General features: G+C 35.1%; 2 protein-coding genes and 1 long non-coding RNA gene across 16 annotated transcripts; 1 reads left to right on the top strand and 2 right to left on the bottom strand.

The window, feature by feature from the left end:
- Positions 1-1,684: 1,684 nt before the first annotated feature.
- LOC141691158 (uncharacterized) lies at positions 1,685-2,200 on the bottom strand. Its single transcript, XM_074495898.1, has one exon. It carries the CDS (start codon positions 2,198-2,200, stop codon positions 1,685-1,687), a length of 516 nt encoding a protein of 171 aa, XP_074351999.1.
- A 6,870-nt stretch (positions 2,201-9,070) lies between these two features.
- Positions 9,071-11,706, bottom strand: LOC141688802 (F-box/FBD/LRR-repeat protein At1g13570-like). The gene is made up of 4 exons (XM_074492914.1): positions 11,548-11,706; positions 10,010-10,903; positions 9,756-9,914; positions 9,071-9,676 (listed from the first exon to the last, which is right to left on the bottom strand). The coding sequence occupies exons 2-4, from the start codon at positions 10,895-10,897 to the stop codon at positions 9,365-9,367; spliced, it is 1,359 nt and encodes a 452-aa protein (XP_074349015.1). The 5' UTR covers positions 10,898-10,903; positions 11,548-11,706; the 3' UTR covers positions 9,071-9,364.
- Positions 11,707-13,036: 1,330 nt separating this feature from the next.
- Positions 13,037-17,012, top strand: LOC141689274 (uncharacterized). Of its 14 annotated transcripts, none has more exons than XR_012562325.1 (5): positions 13,037-13,176; positions 13,283-13,447; positions 13,615-13,684; positions 13,915-14,958; positions 15,612-17,009. It is a non-coding gene; the product is annotated as an uncharacterized LOC141689274 (long non-coding RNA). The 14 variants fall into 14 exon arrangements; XR_012562326.1 differs by having other exon boundaries at positions 13,966-14,958; XR_012562321.1 differs by having other exon boundaries at positions 13,283-14,660; positions 14,848-14,958; positions 15,396-17,012.
- Positions 17,013-18,799: the final 1,787 nt, after the last annotated feature.

Raw genomic sequence — 18,799 nt, forward strand, 5'->3', positions numbered from 1 at the left:
TAACCTTTATTACCTCTATTAAAGCATCATTACAGTATTATATATTTCACCATAAAAATATACATACAGAGTACTTAATAAATATATTCTTTTTAACGCAAAGCAAAAAATTTCATTTATTCACTAACTCCAACCTCATACACTCGTAAAATTGATTAGGAATGTCATCACTCCTACCAAACACCCAATCTAGATGTGAATATGATGCCCTAGCAAACACAAATATCTGACCTAGATGTGTATATGATATGTTAGCAAACACACGAGCTACCATATTAGCATACCGACTAATAAAATACGATTTAACAACGCCTAAAGGCTTAAGAACTCTACAACACTCATAGACCACCTTCCCAAATGTTGAATTCGTCACAACTGATCACTTAAAGGCTTAAGAGTACTACAACACTCATCAACTACCTTCCCAAATGGTGAATTCATCACAACGGAGTTTCGAACTTTATAAACAAAAATTTATTTTAAATAAATTAGATGTTAACCCTTACATAAAAATTCTTAAAATTTATGTTATTTCATCAGTGATTAATTAATACCTTTTAATTTTTGCATAATTAATATACATTTTTACCTATAACTAATTACTATAAAGATGCATGCATATGTACATACATTAATATATATATGCACACACACACATACAATATATACATGTGTATATATACATATAATAATTTAGTTAGCGATTTAATTTTTTATATTATAAAATAGAATTGTAATTATTTTTAACTTAAGTTAAATTTCAAAGCAATAATCCATACACTATTAAATATTAAATTTAATAATATAAACAAGTGAATTAAATATAAGGTAAATTAATTAATATTAATAATTTTAAATTTCACTGAAACATAAAAATATTGATTTTGAATTAGATCTATGTTTTATAGTAGGTCTATAGATAATAATAATAATAATAATAATAATAATAATAATAATAATAATAATAATAATAATAATAATAATAATAATAATAATAATAATAACAACAACAACAACAAATACATATAACTGAACATGTTAGGCGCCTTGTGGTAGAAAATGAATATGTATGTATGTATCTATGTATGTTTGTGTGTATATATGTAAGAAACTTTAGTTTATGGTATTCATAATTCATAAAATATAAGATCATGTTGGTTTATATTGGTGTTTTGTTGTGTCCTTACATCGTGAATAACTAATGTTGACTAAAATATATAATATTTACAGTATTTATACATGAGAAACTTGAGTACAAAATCATGTAATTTTATAAAAAGTGGCAATACATTTAAATATATAATCATCAATCTTAATGATATCGTCACACCCTACCGGTGATTTTTTATTACATGGTTCGCTGTAATATACCATATATTATATTAATACTAATTTTTAGATCTAATATAAACATTTACGAATTAGATATTTAAAAAATAATAAAAAAATGTATGTATTAAACATGATATGGGCATCATAACCATTTATACCTCTAATTGAATAAATATTTATATATACTCATATCATACTTTAAGTATTATTATATTTTATGATACAAATAAATTCAAATTTACATGAAAATAATAAATTAAGGACTTTTATATGTACAAATACAATATAAACTTCTACCTTAATTAAACTTATCAATTACATTCTTTTTTTTTGACACTGGAAAAGAGATCTTTCATTCCATTAATAAATCACTACTACACAAAGACACTACCTCAGACGATGCATCCATCTCAGTAATGCTACGATCAGGAAATAAACAGGATTGCCTTGCTAAACAATGAGCCACCCTATTTGCTGACCGTTTAATAAAACAAAACTCAGCATCTGCAATATCATGCAATAATTGTTTACAATCAGATATGAACAAACCAAATGTAGAAACTAGAGACACTGAGGATCTTAGAGCTTGGACTACTTTGATGCAGTCTGTCTCTATAATAACTTTATTCCACTGCTTTGTTTTGACCCAACTTAAAACCTCCTTAAACGCCAAAGCTTCTGCAAGATCAGCTTTTACCCTCCCGAATCGACACACGGACCTAGCTTCAATCAACTTCCCTGTATAATCTCTAGCAGAAAAACCATGACCAAACCTGTTCTCATTCTTGAAAATAGCTGCGTCCACATTTATCTTGATTGTATCCCGATCTGGTATCTTCCATTGCTCTTTGCCATATATCGAGTGCATTTATGCCGTAGACGGAGTGAAATTCTTTGATTGAGCAACAAGCCATTGATCAAGAGTAAGATGTGCTACACGAACTACCTCGTCAACATGAGTATAGGTGTTTTTCCAGACTACCAAATTCCAAGCTTTCCATATGGACCACATAATCATTCCCACCTCTACTACTTTTGATTTGCCATACCTGTCCATAACGGAAATCAACCAGTCACTAAGAAGTTGATCATCATCTGCATCGGTTACATCACCTATTACCTGATAGCAGGCTTTAGCAAAATCACAGAAAACCAAACAATGCACCGTAGTTTCCTCTATAATATTACACATTGGACACTCACTTGAAATATGAACATACTTCAGTTGTAATGCGGTTTTCGTTGGTAAAAAACCATTGAAGGCCCTCCATAGAAAGTTTTTCACCTTCGGTGGAATTTTCAAATTCCACAAGTTTCTCCAAAAACCTGAATTTGCATTCAAATTCCAAACCTCCTTTCAATTCTTGAACTAACTTGAACGCACTTTTGACTGAATAAGCTCCAGACTCCTCCTTAACCCAATATCTTCTATCCTCTTCTCATCTGCAACTAAGAGGAATACCAAGAATGATAAATTGATCTCTCTCCGAAAATATATCCTCTAACACTTCAGTGTTCCATTCTTTAACTTCCACTTTCATCAGACTACTAACATATTGATTATCAAGGGCTGGATGATTACTAACGACATATGGATGAACATCATCATTAAGCCAAGGATCTCCTAAAATTCTAACTTTCTCCCCAGACCCTATTCTCCACCTTAGACCTACTTTGAGTAAACTTTGCGTAGCCCATATGCTTCGCCATATAAAACTCGGATTACTCCCCAAGCCTGCTTCTAGAAAATTACTTGAAGGATAGTAGCGAGCCTTAAATACCCTTGCAGCCAGGGACGTCTCATTATTAAGCAACCTCCAAGCCTGTTTACCCAACAAAGCCATGAAATCATGCAGCTTCCTGAACCCCATACCTCCCAAACATTTTGGCTTACACAAATTATCCCAACTAGCCCAATGAATGCCCTTGTCTGCCTTATTGCTTGACTGCCACCAGAAGTTACACATGAGCTGTTCTATTTCTCTGCACATATCCATTGGTAAGAGAAACACGTTCATCGCGTAGGTAGACAATGGTTGAACAACTGTTTTTAACAAAATCTCTTTTCCAGGTTTTGAAATGATCTGCCCATACCAAGAAGCCAGCTTTTTCCGTACTCTTTCATTTAAAAAGCCCAGAATAACATTCTTGTTTCGTCCCATCGTATTTGGAAGGCCCAAGTACAAGCAATTATCCGTTGCTTCCGACATTCTCATCAGACTACAGACCTCCCCTCGAGTCCTGTCATCTGTGTTTCTGCTAAAAAATATAGAGGACTTCTGATAATTGACCTTCTGTCCTGAAGCAGACTCATACACTTGAAGCAGTTGATTGATTTTAGATGCTTCACTAGTCGTTGCTTTACAACACAAATAGCTATCATCAGCAAAAAGCATGTGAGAAATTGAAGGAGCACCATTAGCTACCCTACATCCATGAATCCACCCTTTTTGAATATAACCATTTATAAGAGCTGTGAATCCCTCATGACAAATGATAAATAAGTAAGGGGAAATCGGATCTCCCTGGAGAATCCCCCTCGTCGGGATAATTGGACCCATCTCCCTCCCTCCGTGAATCACATTATACTTAACTGTAGAGAGACATAAGAAGAGCAACCTAGTCCATCTTGAGTCAAAACCCATCTTCCTCATCATAGCTTCCACAAAATTCCATTCTACACGATCACAGGCCTTACTCATATCAAGCTTTACTGCCATATACCTTTCCTTTCCAACGCGCTTTCGCTTTAAATAATGAATCATTTCAAAAGACACCATAATATTATCCGAGATGAGACGACCTGGAATGAAAGCACTCTGGTTCGGGGAAATTACCTTATCAAGAAGAGGTTTCATCCTGTTTGCCAAGACCTTTGAAACTATTTTGTAGGCGACATTACATAGAGCAATTGGTCTCAGATCTCCCATATTCACTGGCGACTTCTTTTTTGGAATGAAAACAATATTTGTCTCATTTAACTCTTCTGCCATCTGGCCAGTATCAATGAAATCTCGAACAATTTTAATCACATATGTACCTACTATACTCCAATACTTTTGAAAGAAACCCGGAGTCATTCCGTCAGGCCCTGGAGCCTTATCCGAATTCATTTGAAAAAGTGTATGCTTCACTTCCTCTTCATTCACTGGTCTGAGCTGCTCCTCATTTAACTCTGTAGTGATTGAAGGTTGAATATGCATCAAAATTTCATCCCACTGGTTACTAGACGCTGAGAAAATCTGGGTAAAATAATCAATAATCACATTATCTAACCCGTTGGACCAGTCACACCAAACCCCATAATCATTTTGCAGCCTATGGATTTGATTGTTTTTCTTACGGTTACTTGCCGAAGCATGAAAAAACTTATTATTTTGATCTCCATACTGCAACCACAATTGTTTTGAACGTTGGCGCCAGAAAATTTCTTTTTGAGTCAAAACTTCGTTTAGCTTGTTTTGTTCATCCGCATATAGACGAACAGAAGTGCTATCCCTACGATTTTTAAGCTGTTTCAGACGATACTTGCACTCACGGATTCTGCTAGAAAAATTCCCAGTCACTTCTTTTCCCCACACACCCAACTTAGCTTGACACCTCATTATTTTCTGCCTATACCCCAACTCTAAATTTGATTCCCAGCAGTCCAACACGATATCTCTGCACATGGGCTCCCTGAGCCATGCGTTCTCGAACCGGAACCTCCTGCAACCTGAGCTCTCTTTGTTTTTGTCAATATCTACATATATTGGTGAATGATCCGACGTTGAAATCTCTAAATTAGATAAAGTTGCTTCACTGTAGCAATCTGATAAGTGGCATTTTATACCACTTAGAACGTCTTAAAATGGCTTAAATTGGTGTCTTGAAATCAAGTATTTTGTGTATTTGATGCGTTTTTCTAGTGTTTATGCATTTCAGGGTATTAGTTGCATTTCGGAGGAGGAATCATCAAGAATAAGCCTTGGCATGTGTTCACCATTGCGAGAGGAAAAGAACGGGCAGATTACGGAGAAGAAACGGAGCAAACCTGGAAATTTTCCAGTAGGGTCCTGCGCGCCCGCGCAGCAATGCTGAGCGGCCGCGCAGCAGCCTTGCGCGCCCGCTCAGAAATGCTGAGCGGCCGCGCAGGGTCGGGGAAAATAATATATTGTTTTAGACTTCTACTTCTGTTTGGCTTCCAACTTCTATGTAATCTGAGTTTTATGGGACTATTATATAAGTAGATTTGAGACGTTTTTCACAGAGTATTAAGAGGGGATTATGTTTTAGATTGTGTTTTGCAAGAAGCGAAGGAGATAAGGAAGAAGACCGATTTAGCACACAGCAACGAAGAGGAAGCATATATTCTTGTGATTCTTGTTTCGTTGTAACGATGGATGCTAGTTTTCTTGCTTTGACTTATTTACTCTTGTGACGTACTCTGTTTTAATATAATTAGTTTAGTTGTTATTTTCTTGTGTTTGTTTATCATGATTTCATATGAACCCATGATGGCGATAAGTTCTATTATGGGCTAATCGTGATCATGGGGTTGCAACGGATTTACTATGGAATTCTTTAGTTAATTGTTTAATACTTTAGTGTGTGATGATTGCATGATATCTAGTATTGGTTGTGCGTATTCGTCTTATGTGCGTCGCGAACATATAAGATAGGGTGTTAATCTCTTGTGAAGCGGCGGTGGATCTTGAGATTTAGAACTTGCCATGCTAGCATAGGTTCATGTACGTTGTGCATGATTAGTGGGTAACTCTAACAGTTTTATTTGCCCTATGTAATCAAAAGGAATAACTTGTGCTTAAATCGTTGTGTTGTCAATTTCTGTAGACATATAGGAACTCAACATAATTGATGACTATTCAATTTCTATCTTAATTGTGGATGTTTGGTAGAATGGTATTAGTACAATGAAAGTTGGCTTTTATCAGTTTTGTGTTATTCGATTAATATCATCACTGTCACATGCTAAAGGTAATAACTATGGCTATAGAAGGAAGTAATAATGAAGTTGTGATCTCATGAGTGTTTTATTATTGATAAATTGAAGTGTTAGTTAAGTGGTTAATTAAGTAGTTAATTATAGTTAATATTTAATCAACAATTTTAAGTGTTATTATCTTAACATTGAGAAGTAATCATATATTGGTGAGTGAGTTAAATTAGACAATAAATTAGTCTGAGTCTCTGAGGGAACGAACTTGAAAGTATTCTATATTACTTGCGAACGCGTATACTTGCGTGAATATTAGTGCGTGATTTCGCCCTAACACAATCCAGCCATCTCTGAGTGACTAGAGCACGATCTAGTCTAATCTCAACCCAATAACTCGTTCCCCTGGATTTTTCCCAAGTAAAAGGGTTACCCAACAAATCAAGATCGATGAGATTACACTCTGAGATTACCTCACAAAAGCATTTGATCAGCCATTCCGGATATCTCCTCCCTCCTCTCTTGTCTTCCTGAGACGTAATATTATTCATATCCCTGATTATGCACCAGGGTAAGCTAGACTGATGATTAAGAAGCCTTAACAAATTCCAAGTATTCCTCCTAAGTCTTCTGTTTGGCTCCCCATAAAACCCCGTCAACCTCCAATTCTCCCTCCCTTCAATACTAACTACACCATCGATATGATTTTTCGAGAGGCTACTGAGATTAAAATCACCTACATTTTTCCAAAGTAATGCTAGACTACCACTTCTCCCTTACACCTCGACTGTAATTGAACCTTCGAAACCAATCATTCTTCTGCATCTATCTACCGTATCTTTGTTGCAAAGAGTTTCGCAAAGGAAAATTAATCTGGGTTGCTTTTGGACAACAATATCCATAAGGAACTGAGCAGCCCGTGGGTTCCCAAGCCCACGACAGTTCCAAGATAAAGTACTCATTGGTCTAGGTAGACCCCAGCTTTGAGGCCTGCCTCTTGTACGTTTTTTGGAAGTCCAGTAGCACTAATTGGGTTGACCCTAGAACAATCATTGGGCCGCTTCCTTTTTGGATCATTAAACACATACTCAGTTTCCTCGTTCGATGAGTTAGCATTATTCACGCTTTTTGAATTTCGAGTTTCCCTCCTCTTATCTTCCTCCATATCATCAAGTTCCTGATTTTCAGCATTCCTTCCTTCATTTGCGTTAACCCGTTCCTTGATTATAGGATCGTATCCATCTCTTCCTGAAAATCCGTTTCTGTCCAACTCTGCGACATTTCTGTTCCGATCGCCGTCGGCCACCATAGGCTGACTTGAAACTCCAGTTCGCAACCATTTAGACCCAGTAAGAAATGACCATACGGTTTCACAATCTCCTTCATCGGTATGTCAAACACCTTTGAACATAATTTTTCAGCATGACCAAGAATACCGCAAATAAAACAAAATGTGGGAACATGTTCATATTTAAAATTTATCCAGAACCACTCGCCACCTGCTTTCTTAATCTTCATTCGTCTTTTCAACGAAACATCCAGATCTATTCTTACCCGAATACGCAAATACTCGCGCCACACTCCTACAAAATTATTCCTATCAGATTCAATGAATTGCCCAATGTAATTGCCAACATCCTTACAAACTCTTTCAGACATAAATCCTGGTTGAATGTCATGGAGTTGAACCCAAAAATCTAATTTGTTTAGTCGAACCAAGCGTGGGTTGTCCCCCTCCTTTAGTCGTTCAAATATAAATTGCATCATGTCAAATGTCCAGGGACTGCCTTCAATTACCCTGGAGATATCCACCTCATGATAAAACTGAAAGAGAAATCGGTTTGGCTCCAGACTTTTAATGTAAACGCCTTTTCCTGGCTACCATAATGTAGCCATAGCATGTTGCATCTTCTCGAAATCAATGGCTCTCTCAGTTAGAAACATCCCTATCAGGCACCAACGAGTATCGATCCCTCCATCTAGGATTTCCTCTGCTTCATAGGCTATCCCTCCTCTTCAAGGCTTATTGCTGCATACTGCTCTGTCAACCTCCTCCATGATAATATGCTTAGTATGAAATGAATGAATGGAACAGAAAAACAACTTTAACAATAGAGAGAACAAACCATGTTAACATAACATAAACATACAAAATGATCCTGATCACATTTTAAACATACAAACACATTGCACGGGGTAAAGCTTATATTGTATTCAGGTAGTGGACCTCTAAGATATATTCTTATTTTTCTTTATTATCTAAACTAATTAATTTACCATATTCTCCCTCAAGCGATGTTGCTTACTTCTTTGAAATGCATGGTAGAAAATGAATATATATGTATGTATCTATGTATGTTTGTATGTATGAATATAAAAAACTTTAGTTTATGGTCTTCATAATTCATAAAATATAAGATAATGTGCGTTTATATTGGTGTTTTGTTGCATTCTTACAGCGTGAGAGAATAATATCGACTAAAATATATAATTTTTATAAAGTTTATGTATCAAATACAATCAGGAGGCGCCTAACATGTTCAGTAATATGTATTTGTTGATAGTGTACGAGGGGACAGGAAAGAGTTACTAAGCTCATTAATATAAATTGAAGAAAATTTAAATTCAAATGACAATTATAAAATAAAATTATATGTGAATAATTTACTGTATTATGCATTAACTTAAAATATTACAAATATTTTTATAATAACCCGCACGGATCACCTTTAGCGGAGGATAACAATAAATGTCACTACGGACCTTTATTTTAAATGTCGAAGAACCTTATTTGACGAATGCTATCAAAACCGAAAATGTACTCATATCTATAAACAAATACGTCATCATTCGAAGACGATCAACGTAAAATATTGTCAACAACCGTAACTAAAATAACATCAATTTGTGCGATTTAGGGCATTGCCCGTGCATTGCACGGATTATAAAGCTAGTTACTTCAACAAAGTAACACTCAAACGACGATAATATAAGTACATAAAAGGGTAGAAAGTTTAGATAGAATCTAGAGATACATATGTAAGAAATAAAGAAAAGTTATGATATATGGCACAAAGAAGCATGAGCTGAACAAGGTTAACAAAAATTTAAATAATAAGCACCAGCTGGGTGATTCAAGCATCTAATCTGTGCTGTTGGAGAAGCTTTAGAATACTGCAAAATCTCTTCAAACAACGTTAATGCTGCATCCTTTTCCACAGCTCCATAAAAGTGGATGAACAATGTTTTCAGCAGTGGAGAGCGGGCAAGTAGAAACTTGACTAGCTCCAACTCAGCTCTGAGACCTTTGAAGTATTGGAATGTAACAATTTTAAGATGATCCATAGTACAGTCTTCAGAGTCTTCTATCCAGTATTCCTTGAGATCCCCTTCAACTAAATACTCAGCCTAATATTGAGAAAATATTTCAGAATTGACAAACAGTAGCCAAGTTGTGATACACAATAAGTTGAAGTGCATGACTCACCGAGATACTTAGTTTGCACAAGTTGGGAGCACTCCGAATCAAACAAAGCAAACAAGAAACTTCAGAAGATTTATTAAATGACATATCAGATACATTTAGTATCTTTAGGCAAGGCAGTGATTTCGAAAGAGTTTTTGGAGAATGTCCGGCAGCCAAATACTTTGAAACATGTTGCAAACAAAGAGCACAAAAAATTAGAAATGGATGCATTATGCAAATTTAGAACAGAAAATGTAAAGAGATTCGAATATTACCTGCATAAATTGCATTGCAATACAGAACTTCTCAATTTTTGGTAAGCTACCAAGAACCTTATCGAAATTGAATTTTATTGTCTCAGTCCTCGGCATATCTAACAACCCGAAAGTATATTCTGAAAGGTTTTCTAACCCAACTAAAGAAAATCCTGAAGTTATTTCATGACATAATTGACGCAGGCATTTAAGTCTAGGAGCATAGAAGTTGGTAGAGAAGATTCCATTACAGAGTGTCAAAGTTAACTTCTCGAGCACAGGGCAATTAAAGATTTTTTGTTTTGAATCAGCAAGATCGATTACCTCAACTTGTACCAGCTCAAGATTTGTCAGATAAGGAAATACTTTAAATGTAGGTGCATAGCGAAACCAGAAATCTACAAGCTTCAAATGAGTCAGTTTCAAAGAAGAAAAATGATGTGCTGAAAAATCTCTAAGCACAACGTCCTCTAGAACAAGTTGCTTGGTACCATTCCTTGACAATAGCGGAATCCATTGTACAATATAATCTTGAATTATTTGAAAATTCCAATCATCATCAGAACAAATGAGGGAGAATTTAAGAACTGGACCATTATGGAGTAGGAGGACACTATTTATTACACTAACCAATTTCTGCGATTTCAGTTCTGGATCATCGCGTTGCTCTAATTTATCCAAGATTCCATCAACAAATTCATCGTCAAAGTTTAGATGTGGAATCATAGTCCAGCAATGCCTCCATTTACTTGATAAGACACTGGTTCTCACTGCCTCTCGTATTGGAAGAAAACCTAAAATAGTTTCTCGTATGTGCTGAGGCAGCTGACTGGTGATAATATCTTCCCCAGGCATCTCATTTATATCTTTCTTAACACGGCATGCCTTTATTCCGCTAGATTTCAACATTCTCCTCTGCAAAATAAAAAAGTTAACTTTTCAGTTAATTGGAGTTTAACATACAGTGACTAGCACATTCCCTTGTTTCTATTCTATCCGCTTGCCAACTTTTAAATTTTGGAACAGATCAAAGTAAATATTAAATTGATATATATATATATATATATATCAGATTAATATACTAGGTTGAGATGCATGAGTCATATTCACAAAATGTATTGTAATTGAAGAACTCTTAAATTTTACTTTACAAAATGCAATATGAAATTGTTCCGGTGTAATACATTTTATATAACAGAATTTGAACATGTACTTTAAATCCATACACGAAAATACGAAATACACGAACAAAATGAGTTACAACTATCTCTCCATTATTCATACACAGGCAAAATGACATACCACTAGTCTACCAATTATTCATCATATAAACCGAAAATTTGGATTTTACGAAATCTGTTGAAAGTACATAAGGAGAGTTTCTAACAACATTTGAGATACGATTATCAAGTTTCTTGGTCTAAATTTGGAAGAATTGAAAGCAAATTCACATGAATTTATGAGATTGTAAATGATTCTAGGGTTTAACAATGATTGATAAAATTATATTAAATCAATTTAATATCATATGCTATACAGTAGGAGTTTAATATAATTACCCCTTTGTTGAGCTTCGATGAACCCTAATTTACCATTCGCCGAGGAGCCTGCAGTTCGGAGCAAGAAGCATGTTTGTTTGCTTATTTTTACGAGAGAGATACAAATTGAGGCTATACACTATTTATTTACTCACTTAAACATTGTCTTAAAAAGAAATACTATATAATTACTTTTCTGTTCACATTTTTTGTTATTTTTTTTAGGGAAAACAGTTTTATTATTATATAAGTTTTAATTAATATTGTCAATAGTACTAACTTCTTTGTATAGGTGCTAAAACTGATCAATTAACATAATTTAATTGTTAAGCACTGAGCATATCTCTCTCTCTCTCGTGTAAGATGTGTGACACCAGTGGACTGTGTTTGGACAGGGTGATGTTGCAGGAATACTCACCAGGCGTTTGATCATTTGTTTTTGCTTGGTAAATGACTTTGTTCACTTGACTATATATTTACGCGTGGTCATTACTTATCTTGAGTAGTAATAAACTTGGGTTAATGATTTTCATTACTAACATCCTTGTGAATGGTGTGCATTATATTTTAAATTAAAAGACTTGATCATACAATACAAGCAGCTTGTAAACATATATCTCAACTTTACTTCATTTATATTTTCTTCATCTGCCAGGATACCTGAGGGGCTTATTTCTTATCTGTCGATACTCGGGGAGCGTATTGGCAAGGTCACAGTGCATTATGACCAGATAGGTAAAGGCACTTATAACCACACGTCCACACCTAGCTAATGATCAGTAAATTTAATGACTATTTTGAAGCTGAATTTTTTTGTGTTAATGTTTACCTGTTTGATAGGGTCCTGATTCCCTTTGCGGAAACTATGTGTATTAATTAGCATTGACGAATTAAAAAGAAGAATGCATAGTGTCTTGGTCACTTTAACTCCTATGAAGCGCTGCATCTTTGACACACTTACTTACCATGTAGACGTGATCAATTGAAGAATAAAGAATTACTATAAACATGGTAGAAGCTCACCCATACATAATATACCTTACTGAGTAAAAATAATATCCACTAGAAATATTCAATTCTCAGGCACTATCGTTACTTGAAATTGGTACTTAAACAAAGATGTTGCAATGAACTAATCAGGGACTCTAATATATGATCTTAGCGACTATATAAAATTTAAACACGAACTGTAATTACTAAACTTGTATGAATAACTTCCTCTACCAAAACACTCTTCTCATATTACAAATATTTCCCAGACCTTCGAGTTGCTGGGTAACTCCCAATTAACCACTCAAGGTTTACAAGATAGACCAGACATAAAAACCCCCCACTTTTTCCCATTTCTTTGATCTACTTCCTGACTTACTTTTCACCTAGATATTACCTAACTGCCTTCAATTTTCCAGTGACAACGTCGTACATATGTAATGCTGTCAAAAGACTTGTCCTTCATATTTTTATACATTGCAAATTCCCCCCTCCCCCGGCAGCAAAACTCTCACCTTGTTCTTCGATCACTTCTGCACTTTTCCAGATGACTTCGAACTCAGGCAAATCTTTTATTCAGGTTGACAACATGCGGACTCCATCTTTGTGGAGATTTGCTTCGGTGTTCCAACAAATATTGAAGACAATTTTACACATCAGGTTTCAACATCTGACTTATTGTAGGTGTAGCCATGGTTATGTGAATCATATTATAAAGATTAAATATATGTAATTGTTAATTCACCTGTTCGTATCGGTATATCAGTATATGTCTGCCACTAATTCCATCATCAGCTGGTTTGGAATGGAAATAAATCTGTTGCCATCCAATTTGTGACCCAGGATGACAACAAGATGTTGTTTACCATACAGAGGTTTTATAATATTGTAGGCTGGTGCGCATGTTGCTGAGTTTGATTTGATCTACTAGGTAAGATGTTAAATTAAAGATATTAGATGTCCTTTTTGATTAGCTTTACTTGCAATTCACGAGAATTGGATTCTGAACATTGTCTGGGACAATTGGTTCCAAGCGTTATTCGCAAATTAAAGTTACTGATTCCAGGCTTATAATTAATTTAAAATTTTGACTACGAGGTTTGTAAAAATGTAAACGGAGAGGTGCCAATGGACGGATGACTTCTAGCCTGCCAGTGCCAATTCCCAGGTATCTTCATTAAGGTTGGTTTATGAACTCGGTAGCATTTTAATGCAATTAATTAGGTGGCCAAAGAAAGCTAATACAAACAGCATTTTAGCACATATATATTGGTATATAGAAAATAAATTTTTATATTTTAAATGGCCGTTCCCAGCTTGTGACTTGCACCTATCCCATTAAAGATTTAAACATTGTGGAATTGTATGACTTCCTAATTATTATAACGTAACAACCAGGTTGCCTATTTTCCACCTTCCTGCCAATATTAAGATCATTATGCTTTCCAGGACAATGTTGTAAAATACTTTATGTATCTAAATGACACATTGATGTGTCTATGGTGCTTGGGGGAGTCTGGTTCACCAATTGGGAACTTATGTTATTGTTGCGCACTTTGCAATTGTAGATGGCTGTGCTAATTTGGGTGTTTTGTTTTTTTATAAATTGATACAAGTAAGATCCCTCAACTTATATTATTCAGCATTATTTTTTCTAGAGCAGTTCATGGTCAATTCAGCTTACTTGCAATTGGAATATCAGATCCACTCTAATATGGTTACTTTAACTGCTATAAAGGTCAATTATGTAGGTTCATGGTCAATTCAGCTTGCTTGCAATTGGAATATCAGATCCACTCTAATATGGTTACTTTAACTGCTATAAAGGTCAATTATGTAGGTTCAGTCATGAACTGATTCAGACAATGGACGCGTATTACAGAATCTCAGGTTACCCACCTTTTTTTCTTTATTCTTTGATCTTAAATTAACAAATTGTCCTCTCTCTAGGTGACTGTGAGCGCGAGATTTTCTTTTGGCAAACTATGGCGTCAGTCTTAATGTAAAATGCAGCTTGCAATAAATTATTCTAGCGATAAAAACATTATTGGACAAAGTGGAGTTCAAATGTACAAAAGGAGTTCTGCAAGAAGCTGCAAGGGTTGCTGTGAAACGACTTAATGACTATTAGAGTCCTGCGGAGAGTAAGCCTTACACATGGAAAGTTTATCTTACAAGCGTTGCAAGGAATATACAGTTTAGATATTTGAGTTAAAATGGAGGCTCGTGCCTTGCATGTGCTTTAATGTAGTTGATTATCAATGTATAAATGCAGTAATTTATTTTTTATATTCTAAGCATATGCACATGAGTTAACGAATACGAACACAGGGTTGATTTATGAAGGTGGTGTCTATCTAGCTAGGCCAGCAATCGGACGGGAAGCAGTGAATGAGTGGGCTTTCTTTCTTCTCTGTCTCCACAACTTCTATGTAGAGAGTGGTATGATCTTTTTACTCTGTCTTTTCTTCTATCTATGGTTAGACTTCATATTTGTTTGCTTTTGGCGAATGTCATTTTCATATGCTGGATTTTTATTTATTATGATGTTGAAAATATCATTAGATTTGGTTAACAGTTATATTTTTTTATCAGTATGCTGTACAACAGAAGAGAAAATTCAATTGTGTATATATACTAGTTATATTCACCTATTGAAACTGTTGAAATGAGGTCATAGAGAACCTAAAATTGTGTACTATCAAGTTTTTTTACTTAACTATTCGCGAATGGATGGCTGATTTCATTCTTCTCTAAGATAAATCTGGCTTGTTTTTTTTTTAATCTTAAATCATTAGACTGATTATCTTTTGTAGTCGCCTCCATCTGTTTTAATTGAAAGATGTTAGTTTCTTTATTTGTATTTTTTGATTTGTTAGTTTCTATCTCAATATGATCCGGTAAGGTGTTTGAGGGAGAATAAGGTGTTTGAGGGAGCATTTTCTCCTCTTGTACATATACAAAATGGCCAACCGGAAAGGGGCATAGCGTATGTTTTGCGTCTTCTCTAAGTAATCTCAGGCAGGAAAATTTATTTGTTAGATATGTTGGGTGGGTGTAATAAACTGAAAGAGGCTATCATTTTCTTGTTCCAGAAAAGAATGGCAGAATATTGTATGAGAAAGATTATCCTTTTTATCGAGATAGAATCAGTGAGCTGCCTTTAAACATACAAGAAATTTTCCTGTGTTTTCTGCCTATACAAGATGCTTTGAGAACCAGTGTCTTATCAACGAAATGGAGACATTGTTAGACTACCATTCCACATTTAATCTTTGATTATCGGTTCAGCATCTTGGATAAAATAAGTCTACATCGAGATTCACGAGTGAGGGCATATAAGTTGGTTAGCGTGATAAATAAAGTTCTATTACTCCACAATGGTCCAATCCTCAAATTTTCCCTCGCGTTTCATCAAGGTTACAGTTTTGATGCTCAAATAGTTCATGATTGTGGATCAGTGGATTCCATTGCTAGCAAGGAATGGTATCAAGCAACTTATTCTCAAGGAGGACGATGTGCATGGAGAATTTACGGCACTTATTTACAAAAGGTTTGTTTCCCTAGAGACCTGCATTTGGAGGAAATACAAATCTAAGGATTCTTGAGCTAGTCTTTGTTACTTCCGATTTACGATTGCCAGGCGCTTGAGAAGTTGACCTTGATATTTTGTACAGCACTCTTCCCTATCAACTTTAGTGCTCCGAATCTCAAATGCCTACATCATATATATCACGAGATAAACTTAGAGTATGCTTTACCCAGGTTGCACAACCTTAAAGAATGTTCTTGCCTTGTGCCAGAAAAATGGGAAGACATAATGTTGCAGACAGAAACATCTGATGCGGTGCAGAAAAAATATCCAGTGCGGAAATATCCAAATTGGTCAAGGTTCTAGGTAGCCTGGCTAAAATTGAAAAGTTCACTGTAGGAATGTGTTTTTTCTATAGTATTTTGCACTACAACACTTTCTACATCTTCTGCATCAAAAATCTATAGTATTTTTTTCTCTATCAGCATTGTCTGCTTGATAGTGAGGAGGATCTCAAGAATTATCGGATAGAAGATTCTGAAGATTGTACTATAGATCATCTTGAATTGTCACATACTCACATTCAGTAGTTTCATGGGTCTTAAAGCTGAGTTGGAGTTAATCAAGTTTCTACTAGGCCACAGTTCGTTGCTAAAAAGAATGTCCATTCACCGTAGTCCATACATAAATAAGTATGTAGCATTCACAATGGCAGAAGAGATGTTGCAATATTATAGAGCTTCTTCAAGAGTGCAAATCAGAGAGTTGAAACACCCTGTTATCATATTGATGGTTATGATCATAAATTTTGGGATGATTTCTGATTAATAAATTATGTATAAATTGACTATGTTGCAGCCAGCTTATGGCCCATGCTTTACAAATGTTTTATTGGTTGGCTGACTTAAAAAGGAATTTATAGCTTGTACGGATACATCTAGCACTTTAATATTTACTTTTGAATTTTTTGTATGTTAATGCCGGAGTTATCTTTCTATTTATTCTGGCGAAACTTATCTATGTTTCTCTTAGATTAGAGCATATATCAGGTTCTTTGAAATTTTCTATTGTAATAGTAATGCTGATCAAACATTAAAAACATTATTATAAGAACAAATAGGGTCCATTTTTTAGGAGAGCCTAATTAAAAATATCAAATGTATAATTGGAACAACAAGTAAATATTTTATCAATGGGCAAAATAAAAAGCTAGGAATAAGGTTCTGGAAGAAGATCAAGCCTGATCATGTCTCAGAATGAAGATAAACTGCTTAATGAAGAATAATGTTGTAAATTGAAAAATATTTCAAGTAAGTGTCAAGAAGTAACAGATCAAGTGATGTCGAGAAATCTACCGAGAAATCTGATAAACTTATAGAGAAGTCAGTATACTTATAGAGATGTCATTGTAGAGAAGTGGAGATATTGACAAGTCAAAATATATGTAAAGAAGTGGAGATATCGACAAGTCAAAGTATATGTAGTGAAGTTGAGATATCAAAAAGTCAAACTGCATATAGAGAACTGAAGATATCGATAAGCCAAACTGCATATAGAAAACTGGAGTTATCGACAAGTCAAACAGGATTTACAGAACCGAAGATATTGAAAAGTCGGAAATCAAAGTATCAAAGAAGGTCGGAGAGATTCTAGAGAAGGTTGTGGAGACCAATTGCACCGACGGGCGGAGCATGTGGGATAAGGAAGTTGACAAGTTAGGGTTTGGTGAAATCAAGGATATGAAGAATGCGATGGAGGAGATGAAGATGATGATTAGGTTGCGTCAGAGGAGGATTTTATCGGATGAGTCGAACCGCGCCAATTTTCAAAGCATTTAGGTTGGAGCGGGATCTCCAGGGGAAATATTGAGTTTGGGGCATCGAAATGAGTGCAATATGAGAAATAGAAGGGACTTACGACAAATACTTTTGGCCGATGATTTTTTACGGAATAGGTAAGTCCCATGTGAAAAAAATCACGGGCGAAGGTATTGTCTCGCTTACTTTTACCTACTTTTATATATCATTGTTTATCATTTTTTACTTAAAACACATATATTTGTGCACACACAAGATGGGGGTCTTTTGATGAAACAACCTCTTCAATTTGTGGAATGAGGGTAAGGCTGCGTACGTTATACCTTCCCCAGACACTGCCACATGCGGTATTATTGGGTACGATAATGATGATGATGATGATGATGATGAAGATATTGACAAGTTATAACACTTGTAGAGAAGTAGAGATATCGATAAGTCATTTTACATGTCGATATACGACATCTCTATACAGTAATGCAGATCTCGATAACAGTTTCAATTACAGAATGCAACCAACTTGAAGATCCAAGATTATCTATCAACAAACCGTTCTATCATCAGAATGGAAAGTCTACAAATGAAACTTGATGAGTACAAGATCAAGGGTCAAGAAGAACTGGACAAAGAAGGGTCACAGACCTAGAAGATTATATGCAGATTTTGCTGCATGTAAAATGGATATGGATAAAAAGACTTTAGAAAATGTGTTAGTCTATTTTAGTGCAAGTTTTGTAAACTGTGCATGTTGATCTATAAAATATTTCACGGGTCCTTAGCTCAACTATAACAAAAACAAATTTAGAAATCTTGAATTCTCTCAAGAGAGGTATCTGAGTTCTTATTATTCAAGAAGACGGATTTTGAAATGATATTTGATTAATAATTATGTATAAATGGACTATGTTGCAGCTAGCTTTGGCCCATGCTTTAC

This window comes from Apium graveolens, chromosome 10 (assembly GCF_009905375.1).
Source record: "Apium graveolens cultivar Ventura chromosome 10, ASM990537v1, whole genome shotgun sequence".
In the NCBI taxonomy this organism is placed as follows: Eukaryota; Viridiplantae; Streptophyta; class Magnoliopsida; order Apiales; family Apiaceae; genus Apium; species Apium graveolens.

Excerpts from the sequence above, each read along its gene's own strand:
- LOC141691158 (XM_074495898.1), bottom strand. The coding sequence starts at position 2,200 with ATGCACTCGATATATGGCAAAGAGCAATGGAAGATACCAGATCGGGAT.
- LOC141688802 (XM_074492914.1), bottom strand. The coding sequence starts at position 10,897 with ATGTTGAAATCTAGCGGAATAAAGGCATGCCGTGTTAAGAAAGATATA. Across the intron at positions 9,915-10,009 it reads TTGCAATGCAATTTATGCAG|TATTTGGCTGCCGGACATTC; the intron begins GTAATATTCGAA and ends CATGTTTCAAAG. Across the intron at positions 9,677-9,755 it reads TGTGCAAACTAAGTATCTCG|GCTGAGTATTTAGTTGAAGG; the intron begins GTGAGTCATGCA and ends TCTCAATATTAG.